Raw genomic sequence first — 18,995 nt, 5'->3', positions numbered from 1 at the left:
TTCAGAGAGATAGGTCTCCTTAAAGAAGTTAAAAGTTCACACCCTACATCAATAAGAACCCGTGTAATTAACCAAAAGGTTCCAACAGCCAGACAAGCAGCTAAGGTGGCTGAAGCTTGTCCACAAGTCCTTACCCCAAGGGGAACTTTTCTTCTATAAGTTTCTGCCATAATGCGACAGTGTGTTCCTCTGCAACCTCGTGCCATAGAAAATCATGCCATGGAAAACCGCTTTAGAAAATTGCATTGTAGAAGATCGCTATAGAAAACCCTTAATCCTGTTCAGCAGAAAGTTTGCATTATTCAAACAGTGTCCCCAATTTGTCAATCGTGTTATAGCCACTTCGCATTGTTATACTGGAACAACCTGTATCACCTTCACAAACATGAAAAGGTGAGACTGTGGAAAGTTCAAAGAGATTGCAAACAGCTAGTGGAGAGAAAGGACAGCTCAGCTCAAAAAAATGATTCTCTTCTCAAGCCAGAAATAGTGAGAGTGCTGTACTTAAGCCTAGCCACTTCCACTGAATCAAAATGGGAAATCTTTTGGCTAATTTCTAGAAGTAGCAATAGGATTTGGCAGGATAGAATCCCTACAATGCTAATTTGCCCATCAACCTTCCAAAGAGCATCCCACCCAGGCCCTGCCCCCAACTCATCCCTGTAACTCTTCATTTCTCATGACTAATCCTCCTAACCTGCACATCTGTGGAAACTATGGGCAATTTAGCATAATCAATCCACCTAACCTGCAGATCTTTGGACTGTGGGAGGAAACCCACACAGACGCAGGAAGAATGTGCAAACTCCACACAGTCACTCAAGGGTGGAATTGAACCGAGGTCCCTGGTTCTGTGAGGTAGCAGTACTAACCACTGAGCCACCCCAGGGATTGTCCAAAGCTCTCCTCTGTACTCAGTTGTCCTACACCTGGAAAATGTTTAGTTGGCAGTGAAATGTATTAGCTTCCCCAGTAATCTCAGAAAAGGGCAAGTGAAGACAAGGAGACACTATAGTTACAGGGACAGGTTCCATGGTTTCGTTTTCTTTCCTGTGTAGTGATATAATCAATGGTTAACCAAGTTCCATCATCAGAGGCCAAATTGATGCCACAGACAGGTGACTCTATCTGTTAAATGGCTGACCCAAAGGAAATGATGATAGGTCTTCCCTGGTTGGGTTTCAGCAAGCTGACCCACAATTGAATTAATTGGCCCCAGCCTCTCTAACCAAGCTGAAGCAGAGGGATTTCTGGCATTCTACTATGTATATAACAAGGCTCTGTGAAGAAAGTGAAGGCATGCTCACAGACCGGTGAATAAAGAGTGGATGGTGGTTCACTATGCCACTTAACTACCTTTGTGAGATATTGAAGATAGCCTGTGAAATTCCCATGGCTGGCTAGGTAAGGGAGTCCCAAACACATACAAGTTAGTATTTTTAGTAACCAACTTCCATAAGAACATGGCACAGTTTTGTAAAACATAGCAGAATTTGTAAAACCCCAACCTGCAATAAAACTCTCTTTCCTGTACAGTTTTCAGGGTATTGGGTAGGATATTGATAGACTCATTGGAACCCGTGTTCCAATGAAGTTCCTGATCATGGGCTCCGGCCTGAAATGTCAATTTTCGTGCTCGTTGGATGCTACCTGACCTGCTGTGCTTTTCCAGCAACACACTCTCAACTCCCTCCAGCATCTGCAGACTTCTCCTCATTGGAACCCATGTCAGAAACAAACCAGAGCCACAGTATCAGCATTACTATTCCGGATGTGGCCAGTTCCCTTCGGCCATTCCCCTGAGAAGCATTCCTGCCAAGGTGATGCTGGAAAGGTTGACACTGTTCTTCACCTGATATAGATCTCTAGCTGAGGTTCAGTCAGATGAACCATTGATGTTATGTCTAACTTTTTTCAGAGAGTTATGAGTAGTCTGGTTATACTACAACCATAGTCCTCAGCCTACCACCCACAGTCACATGGGCTTTAGAACAGAACTGCCAGACCTTCAAGACAATAATAAGGACATTCTGTGATGGGTTAGGAATGCACATTTATATTTAAGGATTGTATGGGAAAATTTGGAAGATATAGAATGATTTAGATATTTTTGGGGTTAACAGGGTCAAGCGGTGAGATTAGCAGTTCAATTTATGCTGTAAGACACCTGATGTTTACAGAAAAAAAACAATGACTTTGGAGAAAACAGCCATGCAAAGCTTTCAAGGAGTTAAGAGATGGAGTTTATTGCCTTAATTGCTGGTAAACCTGGCTTTGAAATGATTAGGAAGCTAATAGTTCACTGGCAACTCTTTGCAGAATAAATGTTTCTTTTTACAGTCCGAGAGAGTTAGTAAAGAAGACGCCCAAGCAAATACAAATCTCTTGCCTGAAATCCTTTTCCCAGCAGAGATTCCTCGGAGCTTGTTAGGTTTGAATTGATAGTATTTTTGACTATCTTGTAAAACCTGAAGAAGTGGATTGTATGTACAAAGATTTGCATGCAGTCAAAACTGAAGTTCTCCCAAAAGTCAGTGGTTGTCTTCGGTTTGAATTTGTCGATAGGAAATACAGTGGATATAAGAAGTCATCACCTTCTACCCTATGTTTCTAGACCTTTATCCAATAGGTTTCTTCTTTTTTTTAAAAACAAATCACTCTGCAAAGATTGTCTTTCTGTTGTGTTTTGTGTGTATGTCTCTATTTGGGATTAGGAAGTTTTATTTGAATTCCACATCATAGTTTGGATATTAATCAACGTTTGCCAGTTGGTTTACGCTAATGTTTTGTTTATCATAAACAGATTATAATAAACACCAAAGAAACCTGATGAAAATCTGTTGAATTCTGTGTTGTGATTCAAAAAGGAATGTGATGACTCAATTATCATTTTGATAATTGAGTCAACACATTTATATAAACAGTACATCTTGTGGAGCTTGGTTACCAGTGTGCTCTTCCCATCACAGTTGTAACATGAATAACCCCATGACTCAGATGATGTACTGGGATCGGTCTCATTTGCTACCTGAAATTTATTCAATAAGTCCATTGGTTTTAGTTCCTTTGAATTTGTTTATATTCACATGGTAAGAGGTGCATTAAAACTAAACAAGGAGGTTCACATAGTAAGGGAATGAGTCTTCTATGTTAGATTATATCTCCATGTTTTGGGAATAACTCACAAGAGTGTGTAATGTGTCCCATGAGGACTCTGAAACTTTACAAAAGACATAGAAGTATGGGCAGACAAGCTGACCAAGACCCAAACATTTCTTGTCGAGGATTATGTGCCAGTGTTACTAGCTTTGCAGAGTGAACTGCTGGAATCTCCTTTAGTTGTCCACAGGGAATAATCAAGATGATTGATGAGATGATTTATTTGACTGATAGCCCAGGTAGCGGATAGGCACCTTTGTCACCTTAACATGCTGAAACAATACACCACAAACAAACTCTGTTGGGCAGTGTGGACAGTGGACGATGACAGAAAAAGTGAGGATAAGGTCAGAAAGTAGCCCACACAATTCCTAAATTGAACCTCCAAATGCCTGGTTTGATGACACTGAACTATTAGGGAAGTTAGATGTCAATCTGTCATATTTGGAAACAGAACAGCAAGCAAACCTAACAAGGCTGCTCACAACATTTAAAACATTTGTATAGACAAATTAGGATTCACAACCTTAGTCATATTTAATGTGGATTTAGGACTTGCCCATCCCATAAAACAACATCCTCATTGCTGGGGTCCAAAGAAGCAGGCCTAGGTGAAAGCAATGATCAATATGTATTGAAATGGAGAAATCAATGAAATGCATGAATGTGAATGAACAGAGTATAATAAATAGGATAGGGGAGTTACAGACACAAATTACCAAGAGGAAGTATAATGTGGCAACAACAAAGACTTGTCTCAAGATAAGGCAAGTCTGGGTATTAACCATTCCTGAGTACAGGTATTCAGAAAAGATAGAAAAGGGTGAAAAGGAGGAGGAGTAGCACTATTGGGGAAAGGATGCTGGAGAAAGAGGATGTCTCAGAAGGTCATAGACTGATTCAGTTTGGCTAGAGCTGTAATCCAGCAATTAGTGGAAAGGATGTAGGGACCAATCTGCAGGGAAATTACAGAGAGATGCCAACATTGTAGCATAATTATAATGGGAGACTTCAATTACCTAAATATAGAATGGAATTTTTGTAGTGTAGAGGGCAGCAAAGGACAAGTATTCCGAGATTGCATTCAGATGAGCTTTCTACAGCAATACATGTCCAACAAGAAATGATACACAGTTAGACCTAATTCCTGGAAATGAGGTGGGCCAAATTCAGGATGATTGTACAGAATGACAAACAATAATTCAGAATGAGAACCAGCAGTTGGCAAAGAGTGTACTTCAGTGCAGCAAGAACAAACCTGGGTCAGATTGACTGGAATGAGAGGTTAGTGGGAAAAACAATACCTGAACAGTGGGCTACCTTCAAAAAGGAGATGGTTCAGATATAGTCAAGGTATTATGACAGGTACCAAGTAGAAAATAAAATCAAGTACCAAAAGACATACTAAAGGGAGGTTAAAAAGCAAATGAGCTATGCAAAAAGGAATTGTAAGAAAAGATTTCAACCAACTTAAGGGAACGTCCAAAGGTTTTCGATAGACATAGAAACAATAAAATAGTGGTAAAAAGAACAGGACAGATTAGGGACCAAGAAAGGATTAATAACTGAAGGCAGGGGGCATGGCCAAGGTGTTAACTAAATACGTTGCAACTGTGTTTACCAAAGAGAGAGCTGCTACTCAGGCCATTGTGACAGAGCAGCAAACTCTCACTGTAAGGGATTAAAATTGATAAATATAATGTGTTAGATAGACTATTGGTGCTTGAAGATGCGAAGGCACTGGGATCTGTTGAGATGCATTCAAGGATTTTGAAGGAAATAAAAGCAGAAATGCAGAGGCCTTGCTCATAACCTTTCAATATTCCATACCCGTGAGGAAGGTGAGTGGAAAATTGCAAGCATTTTGTTTTGTTCAAGAAAATGGTAAGGATGAGCCCAACAATTACAGACTTGATAGTTTAGTGAGGGGGAAGCTTCTAGAGATAATTATTCAGGATAGAATTAGTACTCACAGGTTAGCTGGATGGCTAGTTTTTGATGTAGAGTCTTGCTAACAGTAATGGGTTCAATTCTTGCACTGGCTGAGTTACAATGCAGGCCTCTCCTTCACAGCCTCTCCCTCCTGAGGCTTGGTGACCCACGACTAGTTGTCTCACTAATGTAAAAGCAGTGCTGTGATCCAGTGGGACTATGGTAGTATTACCATAGTTTTAGATCATTGTATAAAGGAACAGTAACAACATGGATACAACATTGGCTGAGTCGTTGGAAACATAGATTAATGGTCAATGGATATTTTACAGGCTGGAGGGAAGTTTGTGGTTGAGTTCCCAAGGGGTTGGTACTTGAACTATTGCTTTTCCTGACTTTTATTAATTATCTAGATCTTAGTGTGCAGGAGACAATGTCAAAGTTTTGAGAAAACAGGAAACTTGGAAGAATTGTAAACTGTGAGAAGGACAGTATAGAACTCCAAAAAAAACATTTCCAATTTGGTGCAGTGAGCAGATACGTACCAGATACGTTTCAATGAAGAGAAACGTGATGTGATGGACTTTGGTAGGAAGACCATTGAAAGCCAATATAAAATAGGTGGTCTAATTGTAAAGGAGCATGTAGGAGCAGAGAGAGTTGGGTGTATCTGTGGACAGATTGTTGAAGTTGCAATAGACAGAATATTGTGGATGCTGGTGTTCCAAAATAAATACTGTGAATGCTGGAGAAACTCAGCAGGTCTGGCAGCATCTGTAGAGAAAGAAACACAGTTCATATTTCAAGTTGAGTATGACACTTCTTCAGAGCAAGAGCAGTCATACCAGACTTGGAACGTTAAATGTCTTTCTTTCCCCACAGATGCTGTCAGATTTGCTGCGTTGCTCCAGCATTCATGGTGTTTGTGGAAGGTGGCTGGTCAGGTGTAGAGATCACAAATAAAGTGGCATAGAGTACAGGAACAAAAAGGTGATGTTGACCATGTACAAGACACTTATTAGACCTCAGCTTGAGTTCTGTGCGCAGTCCTGGGCACCACTTTATAGAAAGGATGGGATCACATTGAAGACAGAACAGAAGCAATTTACAAGAATTGCACCAGGGATATGAAAGTTCAGTTATGAGGATGCATTGAAGGAATTGGAACTGTTCCCCTTGTAGAAACGAAGGCTAATGAAGGATCTACTGGAGGACAAGGACTTTGGGAAGGAGGAAGCTCTCCTTGTCTATGACAGAACTCAGCTACATTGGGTACAACTAGGCTGACAGGTTAAAAGATAAATACAAAATTCCCTTCACTGACAGCTGGGTGCAGCAGACTACCCAGAAAGTAAAATAACTGTTGGTTATCCTGACAACTTTTGGTTTTGTTTGAATTCCAATTTCATGGATGTAAAAAATAAGCTCACCTTTGGAACCATCCAATTACTTGCATGTTCCTGTACTAGATAATGACCAGTTATAGTTGTTCAGTGGGCACTGAGGGAAGAGTAGCAGTGATTTGGAGAGGTTGCTCAGACAGAATGTAGCTGCAAACCAATAAACTGTGTAGCCTCTTGATTAAAAAATGACCAGGATGAGAGAATTAGGTTGTATGTGCAGGTGAGTGCCGGCCATGGGCAGCATGTCTTCAGGGCTGCTGTGCCATGACATTGCCGGTCAGGGGCAATGCTGATTGGCAACACTTATCCTGATGCACAGTGGCCTTCAAAGATGGCACATGCACAAAGGAAACCAGTCTTTCAGCAGATATCCACTGAATGGTGAGTTGTTCTGGGAACAGCACATGGTAAGAGTGGACGAGAGTTGGACATGCGGAACTAAATGGTCAGGGAAGGTAGTTAATAGGCAAAAGTGAGTACTGCAGGTGCTAGAGATTAGAGTCGAGAGTGTGTTGCTGGAAAAGCACAGCAGGTCAGCCATATCTGACGAGCAGGAAAATCGACGTTTTGGGCAAAAGCCCTTCATCAGGAATTTTCCTGTGCCTCGGATGCTGCCTAACCTGCTGTGCTTTTCCAGCAACACACTATCGATGGTAGTTAATAGTTGAGTGTAGAATGACAGATGAATCACACAGGCCTCACAATGGGAATCCTTCCAAAAAACTCAGCAAAAAACTAGCACTTAGCCAAAAAAGTAAGATTTGGCCCAATATTCTTAATAACAACTAGATTTATGATATAGATGTAGATATGGAATGGTGCTGAACATGTCCTTAATTCATCACACAGTTATATTTCTTTTTTTAGTGAATACGATATCAATTTTATGTACATTCCTGTGCATGCAATACTCCATCACTGTAGCATAGATCATTTCAAACTGATGTAAGTGTTGCTTTTTTTACAGTTCCCAAAAAATAATTGATGAATTTAATGTAATTAGAACTGACAAGTATCAGTGAAATGAACTTTGACAGATGGAGATACGCTTGCAGAAGCAAATTGAACTCAGTAGGAAAATCAATTTGTTTTTACATTTGCCATAACGATGCTGTGCTGATCAAGTTATACAGGAAATAAAATGGTAACCTTTAATAATCAAAAATAAACATCTTTTCCAGAACTAGTGACAATGATGGTGCTTACGTAATTGATAAAATTTGCAAAAAAATCGCATTCTGAAGTTGTTCGTTCTATTTCAGTTGTTAAACTATTGCAATAATTAACACATTTCATGAAGGTAGTTTTTGCTTTTTCAGCTTTAAAGTCAAGACATCATGAATTATATGAATGATTCTCTGTTGTTCAGGATTTTATTAAATGGAGGAGTTTTCCTTCACTAGTAAACTTATTCTTGGTTTATAATTTCCCTCCACAGAAAAGCAGATATGAAGCATACATTAACCTACTGAAGGCAAAACTAAAGGTAGGAACTGATGATCTGGAAAAAATTGAGACAATTATTTTCAGCTTTGAAAATGATGAAAATTCCTTGAGGAAGACTCAATCTAGTCCTTCTCTGAACCAAGGACATTTTTCTCTAAATGGCAAAATGGAAAAGGACATTTTTGAACAGAAATGTTATTCCAAGCAATGAGGCACGTAGTTATATGAATTTACAAATTCAATTACTGTTGTACAGATTAAATCACGGACAAGTTCATAAAGTCATCACCTTTGAGATTTAGCAATGTATTGAGCACAGTATTTATGATTTACTCGTAATTTATTTTTAAGTAAGTGTCATCTGTCTTTGCCACTGATATTCCCTCAAGTTCCCTAATTCTCTTTTCTGTTCTTCTTATTTACACATAATTTTCTTTTTCAACCTGAAAAGTGCTATAAATCTATCAAATTAAAATCTCCTCCTTTGTGCTTCATTTTATTTGTACAGAGCCACATCAGTCTCATTGTTGCATATTTTCATGTTTTCCTTCCTTACTGAACAATACATAGACTCAAAGTCCATCCAAGCTGCTGATTCATGTAGTTTTATTGATCAAGTTTATTTATTTTTCCACAAAACCCTTCTTTGTTAAATTTAGCAGATTTTATTGGTTACTAGTTTGAATATCAGTCTCCACTTATGACAACTTTAAAAACAAACGGTACCTGCAGTTTTTTTTAAATATTTACTGTTACTTTTCAAAAGTATTTTTTATTACAGTGAGACACTAAATGGCCGACAGTCTTTTGTAGCATTACTGTCAGCCATTTTAAAGCTGCACTGTATTATAGGGCTTAACAGTTTTAATGTCCTGAAAAATCAGGAAATACTTTTATAAAAATGTGTTTTTAAAATGTTGTTTATACATATCCACAGTGTGTAATATAAATAAATGTTAAAATAAGAACTGGGTTCTAGATTGCTTGTCGTTATGACTGATGTTATCTATACACGATAGTTTGCATGCTGATATTCGTTAATGTTTATGAGAAAAGGAAGAGCTAACTTTTCTCACTACTGCTGCAATTTGTTATTTTTAATCTCTCATATTCTATGTCTAATATTACATATTAATATGTTTATTTATTAAATGCCTGAGCTACTAGGTGCTTAAATTATTGAGGAAAGGCATAAGCTGAATCATCATTAGACTATTGTTAAATTGTACAGAAATGTTGATGCCTACGCAAGTATAATTTTGTGTATGGTTTTGTGAACATTGTTAAATGCAGTTTTTGGATAACTAAGTATACTTCTTGACTTTTCCTTCTGAGAAGATGGTTTACTCGGATGTTGTTTGGAATACTAGACCCAATCATAAGAAGGTATAGACTTGCCTCTTTTAAAAACAAATCCTGATATCTGACATCAAAGAGAATACTTCATCCGTAACGAAGCTTCTGCTACAAATTGATTTTCTTTATGTGCAATATAATGTGTGTGATCGTGGTATTAATCAAATTTGTGCCAGTATTTTTATCACAGTAATATGGAAAATATAGCTTCTCTAGTATTGGGATCATTATCACCATATTATATTCACATTTGTTACAAGAGTACAAAATAGTAAAAGATCTTTGTTACAAACAGTACACACACAAAATAAACAAAATGATATGTAGCTGGAAAATGATATTTGCTTTTTATTTCGTTTTGTGAAATGCCTGACTTTAAGAGACCTGAGAAATGTTTGGTCAATTACATTGATGGTTGCACATTAATGATCGACTGTAAATTCTCTTATCCTTTCCCTATTCTGGCACATTTTATTCAGACTGACAAATTATCTTGTCTTTTAGAGTTCAAAAATGTTGCAAATAGCTTCATGAAGAACTGAAATTTGTTGTTTTACTGAAAAGGTCATGTTTAAGGAACACACTTTCCCATACATTGTTCTCACAGCAGATCTATAACTCCATCTGGTAAAACACCAAAACAGAAATATTATAAATTGTGTTACTGCAAGAAAAATATATTATCAGATTCCGACCATGTAGTCACCATAAAAGCACAACAGAAAACATGACAGTTTGACTGTAATGGAAGTGCTGGCAGTAGTGGAAGTGCTGGCAGTAATGGAAGCATTCTGGTTACAACAATCCCAGAAGTTCTCTGCATTCACAACAAAAAGAAAATGAATCTTGGTGACAAGAAGCTTAGGGGACATATTTAAACATTGTGTCAGAGGTATTAGTTACTATATGGCAGTAGTGCTTTCTTTCTGCAGTATTCAATAATGCTTTCAAAATTTCATAAGGCTATTTTAGTATCTAGTTCATTTCAGTATTTTGTTTCCGTCTGGTAAAGTGGCACATGCTTTAACATTCCTTTCACTATATTAAGTCTATGTTGTTCAGGTGTGTATGTAATAATATTTACTATTCTGAATTAAATTGAATTGAAAAACAGGAGTGTAATTATAATCCTAGCATTTCCTACTTTTTACTTTGTACTAGTTTGATCGTACTTAAAAATGTATCTTTTAAGGTCAAATATTGCTTCCAGGCTGAAATAAAATTATAACTTCAGCAATTAATACATGTAGGGGCTGAAACTCCAGGACACAGCACATCAAGATGTATTCCATTGATGATATCATCAACATTTAGGTGTTCGAAGAACATCCTTCTATTAACATTGGTGGTAACTGCCCATATTGTTCATGCCCACCTGCCTGCAGAACTGAAATTTGTTGTATTACTCATTAACTTAATTATTAAAGTGGTTACTTAGGAGATAGGCCTCTCACAAGAAGATAAGATTTCTGTATCCTTTGTAATGCCTGATGATAAACGAAAATGTAACTTTTCTTCAACACTCCAGAACACGATCCTCATCTGGATTTCAGGTGGGTTGCACTGCTGTCATTTTGGGTAGGTCATTTTCTTAGTAGTTTGATAGTAGGAAGTGTGTAAACTTCTGATACTGACAATCCCCAGCTCCTTATTCTCCATTAGCTATGAATTGGGTAAACAAGTGCTTGTAACCTTCCATGGCTTGTGAAGTTTCTCAGGTAAGGCTAGGACACTGGAAGGACTGTGGGGTGATAAGCTGATTGCTGAATTGTTGAACCGAAATTTGTCTGAAACTGCACCTCAACTTGATGTCATGTTTGTAAGTACGCTGACAGCATGTGAAATTTGGTACTTGATATGGTAACATAATTAAAAATCACAAAGGACAATGAAGAGATAGCCTCTGTCATTATCAAAACATACATGAAGCAGTACTCCTGAACAGAATAGGCATGGGCTCCTATATCTCGACTGTAGTTAGTTAATAACAATGTTAATTCAAACTGTTTTACCTGTAACTGGTGCTCAGCTTATTCATTAGTTTTGGAAAAAAATAGAATAAATAGGACATTTCAGCGTACTTTAGTACAGAGTGAAGCTTGCAAAGAATTGGTGTATTGGTGAATTAAGGTTGTTAAATGAGTAGGGAAAGAACTGTTCTTTGGTTTTTTGTTTTTTAACCTTTTCATTCTTCAGAAATGGGTTCATATTCTTATCCTTTATTTCTTTATAGGCGTTGGTGAGTATTGATCAGTAAGTTGATAATTCTTCAGAGAAGTGTACAACTTTGTAACATCGTGGGTGGTTCAGCTGTAGGGGAGGAAAAGATGATGAGTGGAGGTGATGTGGTAATAAGGGATTCATTAGTTTAGGAGAACAACTTGTGTTTCTACGGCCATAGACATGATTCCAAAATGGTATGTTACTTCCCTAGTGCTAAGATCAAGGATGGTCAGCCAGAGGTGGTAGTCCATTTTGGTTCTAACAACATTGATAATAAAGGAGCTTGGTAGAAAATTAGAGCAGGACCTCAGAAGCAGCAATCTCTGGATTACCTCCAGATCCATGTACAAGTGAGTATTGAAGTAGGAGGATAAGACTATTAAATAGAATGCTGGAAAGATGTGCAGGAGGGAGGGCTTTAGATTCCTGGGACTGGACTGGTTCTGGGACAAAAGCCAAAGCTGAGTCCTGGAAGTGAGTTGTGCCTGGAGCCCGGAGCGGGGGAGCAGAGCAAGCACAGGCAGAGTCCCAGAAGTGAGTCACAGCTAGAGCCCAGAGTGGGGAGCTGAATGAGCATGGGACCAATCCTGGAAGTGAGTTATGATCGGATTCCAGAGCAGGGAGCAGAGTGAGTAAGGGCCGAGTCCTGGAAATGAGTTATGATAAGACCCCAGAGCGGGGAGGAGAGTGAGTACGGGCCGAGTCCTGGAAATGAGTTATGATCAGATTCCAGAGCAGGGAGCAGAGTGAGTATGGGCCGAGTCCTGGAAGTGAGTTATGATCAGACTCCAGAGCAGGGAGCAGAGCGAACATGAGCCACGTCCTGGAGGTGAGTCATGGCTGGAGTCCAGAGTGGGGAGCAGTGTAAACATGGACTGAGTCACAGCTGGAACCTGGAGTGGGGAGGAGAGTGAGTACGGGTCAAGTCCTGGGAATGAGTCAGTGCCACAGCAGGGAGCAGAGCGAGCTTGGGATGATGGAGAGCAAAGAGAGCCCAGTCTGGCCGGGGGACAAGCCCTGGAGGTGAGTCCTGGACAAAGGCTAGCATGTAAAGGCAGTGAGTCTCATGTTCTGAAGCCCTGTGGACGTGGACCCTGGGAATACTTGAGTACTTTGAAGACACTTTTTAATTCTCATTCTGGACTTTTACGATCTGAATTCCCATGTTAGTCTTTGTTTTTATTATATTAGTTCTCTAACAAAAGTGTACCTAAGTACCCTGTACCTAGGATAGTGCCGAGAGGCAACATCACACGCTTTTCATTGCACTCATTTGACTGCACGTGACAATAAAGGCTAATCTGTTCTATTTTTAGATGGCACCAGTTTAAGCTGGTTTGTTTGCACCTGAACAGAGGTAGGACTGAGTTCCATGTGTGGTGAATTGCTCAGGCTGTTGGGGAGGCTTTAAGGTAACTCAGGAGAGGTGTGGGAATCAGGAGAGACTATCAGGGTACAATATCAGGTTACACAAAATACTGAGAGAGGCACCACTAGAATAGAGAGTAATAAATGAATAGGTAGAGTTGGTTTAAGAGACAGATTAAAACATTCTAAACAGGCTTATATCGAATGTATGTGAATACATGAGGCATAGTAAATAAAGTGAGTGAGTTACAGGTGCAGGTTACCATCTGGACTTATGATGATGTAGCTATTACAGAGATCTGGACTAAGGAAGAGGAGGACTGGATGTTAACTAATCCTCGATTAAAAATAGTAAATTTGGCAAATGAAGAAGATAAGGAAGGTGGCAATATTAGTTAAGAAGCATGTTGGAGAAAGAGAATGCCCTTAGCGGGTTCAAGAACAGAATCGATTTGACTGAAGGCAAGGAACAAAGTGGGTCCAATTTCATGGCTTGATGTCTATAAGCCATGAACTAGTGGGAAGAATGTAGATGAACAAATCTGCAAGGAAACAACAGAAGGGAACAAAATAGTTATGGTGAAGGACTTTAATTATCCAAATGTATGCTAGGGTATTACAAAGGGCAAAGAGGGGCAAGAGTTTCTTGATTGTGCTTACAAGAGTTTTCTACCGCAGTAAGGCTCCAGGACAATGAGAAAAGAGGCACTGCTACTCAGGTGGGCCGAGTAGATCGAAGTGGCATTGGAGGAACATTTAAGGGACTGTGATCATTGTATCATAAGGTTTAGATGGCAGTGGAAAAGAACAATGATCAGCCTTTAGAAGAATAATAAACTGGGGAGAACTGACTTAAGTGGGACAAGAACACAGCAAGGTCACATAGATTGGAGCTAAAGTAAATGGGCAAAAACTGCAGCTGAACATTGAACGACCTTCAAACAGGAGAAGTATGAGCACAATAAACGTAGCTTCACTCAAAAGAGAAAGGTGTCATCTAGAGGTCCCTGAATGCAAAGAGGAATAAAAATCAAAATAAAAATGATGAAGCATGTCCATGAGAAAATACAACTGAGAACTAGGCTGAATACAAAAGGTTCAGAGGGAGGTGGAAAAGCAAATAAGAGAAGCAAAGAGGGATTATGAAAAGAGACTTTTAGTTAACATCCTGACTGGAGGAGATAAGGAGATGAACTCCAAGTGTGTGGCATTCAACCCAAAAAAAGGTCAGTGCAGGAGCCCTGGGAGAAAATCTTCGAGTTACTGAATTCCACACTAATCCCTTTAAAACATATTCCATTCCGCTAGCAATGCTTTTTTGCTTGAAAACTCTATGCAACATTAGTGCCTGTCAATTTCAGATTTCTGCCATCACCTTACCGTAAAATTCAAATCACTGTTAATGGCATTCTTAAGACCTCTTGATTAGACTTCCAACACTGGTCAATGGGCTTCTGTCCCCATTCCTAAGCTATCCCTAGAAATTTTTCCAGCAATGCTAAGCTATGAAGAAGCCATCTCAACATGGTCTCCCACTAATTTTCTAGCATTGTGATTATTGACACAAAGGGTACATCTGACTCCTCCTCCATTGTTCCACATCTTGTTTATCATACTTCATGGATTTACATGTTCAGTAACCCAGATTTAGACTTTACTACTTTCTCTCTAACTCTCAATCACATTTATAATGTATTGTTTCATATTTTTGTGCTATCTGTCTCCCTCAGTATTCTGTGCATCTTGATATTCTTCTCTGATTTTTATCTTCTGGTTGCCAAGTCTCTGCCAAGCTATTTTAAATCTTTTCCAATTGCGTTTGCAATTGCTATCCAAGAAACTACTTTTAGTTGTGTTTTCAGTGCCACCTGTCTAGCCTACATAAGCGTCATCTCTCCTAAAGCCTGTCTCAATATCTCAGGGATCCAATCTTTTCCACACCCACCATTCTTTGAGTCAGCCAGTCATCTGTTTTATACTCCTATTTCTACATTTGTACTTGGTGTTGGGAATAATCCAATGATTACTGCTTCCGAGCTTCCTAATTGACGACCTCAGTCCTGCAGTTGAGAATACTTACAAAAAGTTGAAACTGATACTTAAAGTGGAGACTTTAAACTTTCAGAACTAATTTTGCAAATTAAAATGTTTCATTGTGGTTGACAATATATTTTGCAGTTTCATTCTTTAAAGGCTGTCAGCATTCCAGTCTCATTAGAAGAACAATCCACACTGTGGACGTGCATCAGTGACTGGTGAGATGCAGAGGACTTGAGAAACCAGAGCAGTAACTGCTGAAGCCTGAATGGAGGATTAAGTAGGAAGTTAAATGCCAATTTAACTTCCTCAGCAGCTGCACAGGACATTCATTTCCAAATCAGTCCATGTTGAATCAGATGTAGACAAGTCCACAAACCTCACTACACTTTTTTGGAACTTTACCCAGTGCTTGTTGCCACCATAGAGGTTAAAATTCTGCTCCAGATCATTCTAATTGAACTCATATTTTTAACCAATGTAAATCTGTGTCATCCAACAGAGAATTTATTTAGATTTTTTTTATTCATTAATGGGATGAAAATATAGTTAATATCTCCAGCATTTGCTGTCCATCTAAACTGTCCTTACAAGGTGCACTGTCTTCTTGAAATATTGGAGTCCATCCAGTGTGGGTACTTTAGGAAGGGAGTTCCAGGCTTTTCTTATGAAAGTGTTTCAAATCACTATGGATGAAACAAGCATGCAGACAAATAAAATGACCAAATATATTGTTACATGTATACATTGATAAAAAATGTAACCTATGTTACTTATAAAATTACTAAAGGGAAAGCTGGCGACAAAAAATATTCAAGTATTAACTCTTTTAGAATATGATAAGGAAAAGAAAATTAGCATTTGAATTACATCTTTTATATTCTCAATAAACCCCAAAATGTTCATGATCATTTATTAGTATTGAACTATAGTCACTATTGTAATGTGGGAGACTGTATCCCCACTTTACAGACAAACCAACAACCAGTAAAGAGATAAGTGATCAACTAAACTGTTTTGCTGAAATTGGTTGAATCAGTTGTGGTCAAGACATTCGGGGAATTCAATTACTTTCTTTACAGAAAGCCAAAAGATCCTTTACCATCAGCCAGGACAATAGATGGGAATTTACTTTGGTATCTTGACGAACCTTCTTTCTGTCATTGTTGTTTATATTCTCTTGCTTTTGGGCTTCATGATATACAACAAAAAGATGTGAAGAACAATTTCCAGAATCTGAACACACCTAGTTGCTTGCTACATATACCTTGACTTTCTTTCACGAAACACAATCAAATTAATGCATATAGGTTTTGTACAACATGTTTTACAATGTAATTTTACAAAGTTCCTCAAACAAGGATTTTATATATGATTAAATGCTAGACAACTTGCATATCTGGGAGAATTCTATTCTGTTTGGACCAACAGTTTTCAAAGCTTTCAAGTCCACAATCATGATATTAAACTTAAAACAGATGAAAATAAATCTGGAAGTAAAACTATCCATAAAGATGACTGTCAATTCATTGGATGGTCACTAAAAATCCAATGATTTACCAAAGTCTTTGAGAAATTAAATTTGCTACCTTGATCTCATGTGGCCCCAACACATCAATATGGTTGACTCTTATCTATTCTCAGACGCGGTGTAAAAGCTATGTCATTAGATGAATCCTAAACTTTGAAGGTGACTGCAGACAGGCTATTAATTCTGGACTTGCCATTAATGCCTACATCCTGAATAAAAAGTAACGGAATAATATAATTGTAGCAAAAACCATACAACAGTAATAAACGCTAAAATTACATTCTTAATATCATGAACTAAGTTATATCTTAGTCCAACCATATCTGAGTGCAGGCTCTTGCTGCCAATCATCAATTTTCATATGAAATTGTGCAATTACTATAAATGGTTGCAATACCTGCTTCTACTGCCTGAAATTGAGTAATGTTGATGAGGAAAATCTAGATCATTATCTTAAAGTAATGTTTTGATGCAATAGCATTAATCAGCAGTTTTTAAATCCATCATTCATTTCTATTCAAAAATGAATTATCATGATTCATTCTGGGTTCTTAGAATAATCATTAGCTGTTTTGCTTCAGTTCAATCAGAAAACTTTGATCAGTTCCATTTTTCTGAGTACACAGTGACATCCATTTCTTATTTTCATTTTGAAATGTTTCCAAGTTATAAATTAGCTTTGCCAAACCAAGGATTTATAGCAAATTTATCTTTTTGTAAAGCTATTTTTAGGGTTTTTTTCAACCAGAGGCGCAGTGGCTCAGTGGCTCAGTGGTTAGCACTAGTGCCTCACAGTCCCAGCGACCAGGGTTCAATCCCAGCCTCGGGTGACTGTCTGTGTGGAGTTTGCACATTCTCCTCATGTCTGCGTGCTCTGGTTTCCTTCCATGATCCAAAGATGTGCAGGTTAGGTGAATTGGCTGTACTAAATTGTCTGCAGTGTTCAGGGATTTGTAGATTGGGTGCATTAGTCAGGGGTTAAATGTAGGGTAGGTGGGTTACTCTTTGGAGGGTTGGTATGGATTTGATGGGCCAAAGGAACTGTTACCACACTGTAGGGATAATATAAGATGGCATTTTTATTTAGAACAACATGCATATACATTTAACCAGTGACTAATAAGTCCACAAAGCCTGCAGATGGGTGAGTTGAATTTCCTTCAGGTCTCTTGCCAAATGTAGCATGTGGACATGTACAGCACTGAGGAGGGAGCTACCTACATTTTTTCTAATTCAGGCAATTTACATTTCCAAGGTGCATGCCTAACTTAGGCCTACCTCAAGAGAACATTCCACAAACAGACAGGAAGAACTTGTAGTTACGTAGACATTTGATTAACCATTCATATGAGACCATTGAACATTTCTAGCACAGCATCCAGATCCCCTAGCTTGTACACCTCACATTTACTGCAATGGCAGAGAGTTATCTATTTTCGAGGCTATTCAATTTTGTCCCCTCACTTGTTAGGTGATTTACCTTTTTGAATATTTCACTCTTCACTTTTTTGTTAACAGTATCTTACAGGTTGTTCTGCTATAACACAGCAGTTGCATTCCTCTGCAGTCTCATGCTATAGAAATTGTGCCATGAAAAACTGCTATAGAAAATCGCTGTACCTGATCAGCAGAAAATTTGCGTTATCCACAATTAGTCAATCGTGTTATAGCCAATTCACATTGACAAAACGTTGGTTATACCAGTTCGATCTGTACAACTACAGTATGTATTTTGAAAGTGTATGTATCTTGTACAACTGATCGCTGTTAAAATGAAAGAGAATAGCAGTCCATTAGCTTTATATAAGGTGATATTTTGGCCAACCTCAAGGATTTTGTGCTTTAGCTATTTTCTCTGAAATAAAATGTAACTGGAATGAAACATTTACTTTAATGGAAGAATTTGAATTACTCTTTGCATGACTTTCAGACATAAATAATTAATATCTTTTAGGAAAGCTAAAAAGGAATGATCTTATGTCAAATGAATGTGTTTATGTTTACCTGCCAATTTGACTGGTCAACATCGCACTAGTATTAGGCCATGGAATTTTTATACCCTCATTTAGAAAATTCAGGCCCTATTGTCTTTCCAAATTAATAATGTCAACAAGAAATTTCATCTCAATAACACATTTAACACAGCGACATATAACAGGACTCTTCTCTGGAATGACAATATCTGATACAAAACCCATTTATATTCGGACAAATGACGAAATGCTTGTCAAAGAAGTAGGTTGTACGATGTACCTTACAGGAGGAGAAAGAGACTGCAAGTCAGAGAGGTTGGCAAGAGAATTCCAAATATAAGGTTTGAAGTGACCTCATACAAACCTGACAACAGTTGAATGTTAGAAGTTGGGGACATAGAATAGTTAAAATTCCTCTCTCAGCATCTTATTATTTAGGGCAATTCTATTGTCCATTCATATTTGAGTGCATGCACCTACTGCCAATCATCAATTTCCAATGTGAATGTGCAAAATGAAAATAAATGTCTGTTTCTACTGCCTGAAAATGAGTAATATTGTGGAGGA

The 18,995-nt window shown here is 38.2% G+C and overlaps 1 protein-coding gene across 3 annotated transcripts in view; it reads left to right on the top strand.

The window, feature by feature from the left end:
* psd2 (pleckstrin and Sec7 domain containing 2) overlaps window positions 1-9,631 on the top strand; it is a 182,972-nt gene extending 173,341 nt beyond the window's left edge. For all 3 annotated transcript variants that reach the window (XM_072590834.1, XM_072590833.1, XM_072590832.1), the window contains one exon: window positions 7,933-9,631. In XM_072590834.1, the coding sequence (XP_072446935.1) occupies window positions 7,933-8,151 (219 nt within the window). In that variant the 3' untranslated portion in view covers window positions 8,152-9,631. The remainder of the gene's footprint in view (window positions 1-7,932) is intronic.
* Window positions 9,632-18,995: the final 9,364 nt, after the last annotated feature.

Source organism: Chiloscyllium punctatum, chromosome 20 (genome assembly GCF_047496795.1).
Source record: "Chiloscyllium punctatum isolate Juve2018m chromosome 20, sChiPun1.3, whole genome shotgun sequence".
NCBI classification, from domain to species: domain Eukaryota; kingdom Metazoa; phylum Chordata; class Chondrichthyes; order Orectolobiformes; family Hemiscylliidae; genus Chiloscyllium; species Chiloscyllium punctatum.
The sequence above is the reverse complement of the archived record's forward strand: the minus strand, read 5'-3'. Positions and strand labels throughout refer to the sequence as shown.